Source organism: Ostrinia furnacalis, unplaced genomic scaffold, assembly GCF_004193835.3.
Source record: "Ostrinia furnacalis isolate ACB-3 unplaced genomic scaffold, ASM419383v2 OfSCF2077, whole genome shotgun sequence".
NCBI classification, from domain to species: Eukaryota; Metazoa; Arthropoda; class Insecta; order Lepidoptera; family Crambidae; genus Ostrinia; species Ostrinia furnacalis.
This window is the reverse complement of record NW_021132316.1, coordinates 157,871-163,569: the sequence shown is the minus strand read 5'-3', so window position 1 is coordinate 163,569 and position 5,699 is coordinate 157,871. Positions and strand designations below refer to the sequence as shown.

The following is a 5,699-nucleotide window of genomic DNA, read 5'->3' as shown; positions in this document are numbered from 1 at the left end:
AAACCTCGGGACCAAAAGTTGTTCCTAAAAGAATTGCCATGTGATTTTCGAGTAGCGAATATAGCGGTTAAAATAAATTCAATGGGCCTTCCATTGAATTTATTTTAACGAACAGGTGAACTGGCTATTTCCATTTTCACTGTGTAATGGAAGTTAACTGTTATGGACGTTAACTACTTTAACAATGAATTAATATTTTACGTAAAAACGTTTTTACTCGCGAACATAGCGATACTCAGGAGTTATTTGTTAATTTGGGAAAAAAATAAAATTTTCAATTTGAGCACTTCCCAATGTACCTAACAGGGGACGACCCAGAGTACATATTCAGACTTTTTATTAAAACTGGGTTCGAATCAATTGCCAGTTCAAACAGTAAAGGTAAATAGTTCAATTTAAAATTCAGTAAATTTAACTTCCCACCTTTCGTATTCGTATGTCATAGATTTAAACGATTGAAAAGATTTTGTTTTTTCACACGTAGTCATTGTTGAACAGAACACGTGTGCTGGTCGAGCAATACTCGCCACACACAATCAAAAATTAATTCCATTGTATTAGATAGGGTAGAGTCGGAACCGTTACACTTTTATTCGATTGATAAAGTCGTTTCCGAAAACGCGGACGAAATATTTTTAGGCGCGTTAAATTACAGCTAATTGGTGTTCCAGAATACGATCAAAACTTGAAGTAGGACGAGTGTGCATGATAATCCGAAACCTTAAGTTTCTCAGACCGACTGGTCAAAAAATTTACCGTCGTGAAAATCATTCAAGTCATACTAACTGTTCGCTCCGATTGAACCGGACGAAAAACTGTTAAATCTAATAGACTAGAAAACGTAGTTACTGTTAACTAATTCAAATATTAAAGCAGGTGAATATGCCGACCATAGATCCTAGCGTTTTGATAACGTTCGTCCCATCCTATAACGGAGACACCTTTCCATTTATAATTACTTGAAAAGTGCGAAACAATACTTGACTATAGCAGGAGGAAATACACCTCAAAATGTCATGTCATTGTTAGAAAAATAAGAGGGAAGAGCATCCCAAATTGTGACTATGATAAATCATAATTTTGTCTGCAATATAATAGAAAACTGTCTTGAATCTGAATATGGGGATAATAGAGAATTAAGAGTACCATGCCGACCGCTTCCCAGTTGAAACAGGAAGTGTTCCATTATAAATAATTATAATTCAGTACAAACTGAAAACGCACTGTTGCCGATGGTACATTAATAATATGCAGAATTATTCCTCAAATGCTAGTTATCTGTCATCAAAGTTACTCTATTTCCATTCCGCCATTTCCCCTCCTTTCCGTCCACGATAAATAACGTCGGCGGAAATAAAATCATGGAACGGTAAGTAATCTTCAATTCTATCTACTTTGTGAGGTTGTTGCAATTTTCAAAGAAAAAAGCTGTGATGAGTGCAAAAGTACCATACTTTTTTTATTTCATGCCAATTTATTTTTACTTATATTTTGTTTTTGAGTTTGCTTTGCTCATTTGTTTTTTTTTTGCATGTTATTATAGTGCAATGAGAGGAGGTCGTACGCGTGGTGGCGTACGCGCACGTGGCGGCGGTAGTGGTGGCACAGGCCGGCCATCAGTCTTGGAACCGTAATTACCGCCTTTTATTTTATTTTATTGTTAGGAAAACAAACAGCATTCTATAACACATATAATATTTGTATAATGAATATTTTACTTTGTTTTGTGTGTGTGTGTCTTGATTCACTTATATGGTCTTAATTAAAAAATGTACAATGTAATGATCAATTTTATTATTATTCCACGCAAAGTGAATGATTTTACTCAAGTCACTGTTATTATTATTTTAGAATAGTTTTAATTTATCAGCATTTTTGTTTAATATTGTCATACCCATATAGATAACAAATAGTTGATGCGAATGTTATTTTCATTTTAGGATGAGCAGCCTGGATATCAGGGAGGTGCCGCGTGGCAGTGGCCTGGAGCGGCCGCTCCACGCTCCCAAACGAAAGAGAATTTTGCCGTCGGCAACTGTGTATGTATTTAAATGAAACCCTGTTTTTATGATTATGTGTCCATTTTAGTATTGACTTAATGTATTTAATTTATGTTTTAGTACCAACATCCGAGAGCATGTGGGAGCGTGGAGCACTGACGATGCTGGGCTGCCGTCGGTTCCAATGTAAGTTATTAAACATTATTATTACATATTTTTTAAACTTTGAATATAGGACAACATAAGGTTTATTTTCTGTTCTTATACAATATTCAATTTCAGTGACATTCCAACTGATGTGCCGGACCCCACCCCAGCAAGAGGCTGTCAAGAATATGCTACCCAGAATAGGGACGCGGTTAAACGTTACTCGCAAAACCTACGAAACACTAAACACTGTAATGAAGAAGATGTTAGATACGTCGAATGGACAAGACACATAGGATTCCATCATCATAGCCAATCACATTGGTGATTATTCCATTTTTCATAGTCAAAGAGAAGCCACAATACAGTATCTACGTCATGGGACAGTTTCTTGGGTATCCCAACTTGATTGTCCGAAAACACGACAAATGAGCTCGAAATCAACGCGCGGTGCATGTCCCACATGATGTAGGAGCCTCTTTTGACGTTCGAAATTATGTTGTCTAAAAAAGGTGGACTTATAATTTTGTATTAACTCCACGTGGATTCGTTTGTGGTGGCTTATGCACCCAAACGATTACGTTTGATATTTTCTTGTAAAAAGATGAGTTTCGTCCACTTCTAAGACGTCATCATCGGGACCTAGCATTGTACTTTGCGTAATAGCGCCACACCTTGGGAACTAAAAGTTCAAATTTTCATATGGTATATTATCGTATGTGAGTATGTGAAAAATATTAAATATACCCCTGTTGTAAAAGTATTGTCTGTCACTGAACTATTATTCTCCAAAAACGTATAACTACGTGAGACAAACTTTCAATACATGCCTTCATTCATTCATGAAATGCAATAAACACATTTTGACTTTGACTTCCTCAACTTAAGACTCAAGTGGTATAGCCATATAAAAGGAGATCCAGGGTTTACTGAGGAATCCTTTCAGGCACTTAAAGCAAAGGCACAAGTGAGCCAGCAACGACCATAATTGTGCTCTTGACATTCGATGCACTTGCTATTAGGCGTCAGAAAATATGGGACGGTACGCACAACGAGCGACACTCGGACTACAAAATCGGGTTTCGTTGGCGTTATCGCAGAGCTGGGTGCAGCAATGTTTTATCGCCGACGAAAAAAACTTTTTTTGAGCGAAGCAAGATGTCGGTCCTAGACACATTGCGATTAATATTTCACTTTTTTAGGCTGCATAAGGCGACTAAAGAAGTAGGTGTAACACGTACAACAGCGGTTCAAGTATTTCATTACTTAAGAGAAGTTTGTGAGATGGCCGAAGCGCACGACAGAGAGATACTAGGTGGGGATGATGACGTCTTAGAAGTGGACGAAACTCATCTTTTTACAAGAAAATATCAGAAGACGACTTCTACGACGTCAAACGTAATCGTTTGGGTGCATAAGCCACCACAATCGAATCCACGTGGACTTAATATAAAATAAAAGTCCACTTGTTTTAGACGACATAATTTCGAACAACGTCAAAAGAGGCTCCTACATCATGTGGGACATGCACCGCGCGTATATGGGTGTGCACTTGCGGCTGGGTATGAGGGAGCAACCGGCTGTTAATCACAGCCTGAACCTCGTACAAGGCACAGTGAACATTCCCGTTCACAGGTCCCTGGGCAACCTGTGACGGACGCTTCAGTGGTGAATGCACACCAACAATCTGGAGCGAAAGTGGCTAATGCTTCCGCATTATCTGTTATCAAAAATCGGGCTGCTTTTGATGTTACTGATTTTGACTCGATTCTTAAGCACGGTGATTTAATTTACTTGGAGAACAAACCTCGGGACCAAAAGTTATTCCTAAAAGAATTGACATGAGATTTTCGAGTAGCGAATATCGCGGTTAAAATAAATTCAATGGAAGGCACGAGCTTCATGATATTTGCATGCAATATGTAATTGGCTGAGTAGGATAGTGAGCTTTTTCCTGTATTCCATCTGTACCTGTACCCTACTTAATGGCAAATAAAATGTTTGGGTTTGAGCGGGTGAACTGGCTATTTCCATTCTCACTGTGTAATGGACGTTAACTGTTATGGACGTTAACTACTTCAGCAATTAATTAATATTTTACGTTAAAACGTTTTCACTCACGAACATAGCGATACTCAGGAGTTATTTGTTCACCGCGATAATTCTACGGTTTCTTTTTGGTTTGCCAACCAATTTTACCGAATAGTCACGCGAAAATAATAAATACAATCATCAGGACGAAAACCATAACAAAGCACGTTTGTTTTGTTGCCAAAACATTGATGATCTCGCTAAATTATTGTTCATAGGATAAGCGTACACCTCGACGCAATACTCCACACATAGATTAACTGTAGTCAATTTTGCGCTATATGAAAACTGAAGTCCCGTCGTCCCACTCGGACCACGCGACGCGAAATTAACCACCTTAAAACCTGTCGTAATTCTTGAAAGAGTTTCTTTAAAATCGATAGACATTGTCCCAACGATGTATAAGCCGGCTCACCAAAGTTTGTTGTTACAAGCGACGTGGCGCACTTCAGAATTTGATATCACAGCTCGCGAACCGAACGCAAAGCACCTCGCCGTACATCTTGAGGGCCAACAATCCATCTTTTTCAAACCGGGAACCGAAGCAGAATCGGTGAACAGTTGGATAACTTAACGTACTTAGATTTTTACGAGCGGTATATTGTTCATTCGCGACGTCCCACCACTAAAAACTTTGAAATCTTTGAATTAAGAAACAATAAATTTTTGACAAGACTTCTTTGTGGGATAAGTACAAACATTTAATTGGTCAGGATTTTTTGCAGCGTTTATCCGATGACGCAAAAAAGCGTACAAACTATGTCTCGTCTAAATCGACCGGTTATTGCGTTAACATGGGACATCCCTTGTCGAGCAAGGGTTACCGGGCGTTGACGATTCGACCGAAGTAGGCCGCGAGCGCGTCGAATATAATCGCGACGAGTTAAATACGTTCGTGAGTAGCTGGCTACCAAAATTATGCCCCGACCAAAACCTCGTGTATCGTTATATTCACACTCTTTTGAGTGACAGCAAGTTCCGAAACTCTAACAATACTGCCATTAATTATAGACGGGCCTGCCGGAACAAGTAAAACTTTGCTCTTAAATGTAATTACTGAACACGCACGCGGAAATTCAGCACATAGCATGTTTAAATTCCCCCCCCCTCAACCCTATAGATGATCTTGGTTACTGAAGCATTACCAATGGTTTGCAGTGCGCTGAGCTTGTTCGACAAGCTGACGTGATTATTTACGACGAAGCCCCCCCTATGGCTCACAAATATTTAATTCACCTACTTGATAGGTCTCTCCGCGATTTGATGAAGTGTAACAAGATTTTTGGTGGGAAAATCGTAATTTTCGCAGGATATTTCCGTCAGATACCTCCTGTCGTAGTTAAAGCTAAAACTAACTCTGACATTATCAACTGTTCAGTTAAGTCCTCACCAATTTGGGAACAAATTAAAATTTTTAATTTCCAACGAAAAAGAGACGACCCAGACAGAATTCAGACTTTT

The 5,699-nt window shown here is 38.8% G+C and overlaps 1 protein-coding gene across 1 annotated transcript; it reads left to right on the top strand.

Moving 5' to 3' along the window:
* The first annotated feature begins 1,804 nt into the window (after window positions 1-1,804).
* Window positions 1,805-3,562, top strand: LOC114354592 (uncharacterized). The gene is made up of 3 exons (XM_028307061.1): window positions 1,805-2,039; window positions 2,121-2,186; window positions 2,283-3,562. The coding sequence occupies exons 1-3, from the start codon at window positions 1,942-1,944 to the stop codon at window positions 2,473-2,475; spliced, it is 357 nt and encodes a 118-aa protein (XP_028162862.1). The 5' UTR covers window positions 1,805-1,941; the 3' UTR covers window positions 2,476-3,562.
* The last annotated feature ends 2,137 nt before the right edge of the window (window positions 3,563-5,699 follow it).

Coding starts and splice junctions, on each gene's coding strand:
- LOC114354592 (XM_028307061.1), top strand. CDS start 1,942: ATGAGCAGCCTGGATATCAGGGAGGTGCCGCGTGGCAGTGGCCTGGAG. Junction 2,040..2,120: donor ATTTTGCCGTCGGCAACTGT/GTATGTATTTAA, acceptor TTTATGTTTTAG/TACCAACATCCGAGAGCATG. Junction 2,187..2,282: donor GGGCTGCCGTCGGTTCCAAT/GTAAGTTATTAA, acceptor ATTCAATTTCAG/TGACATTCCAACTGATGTGC.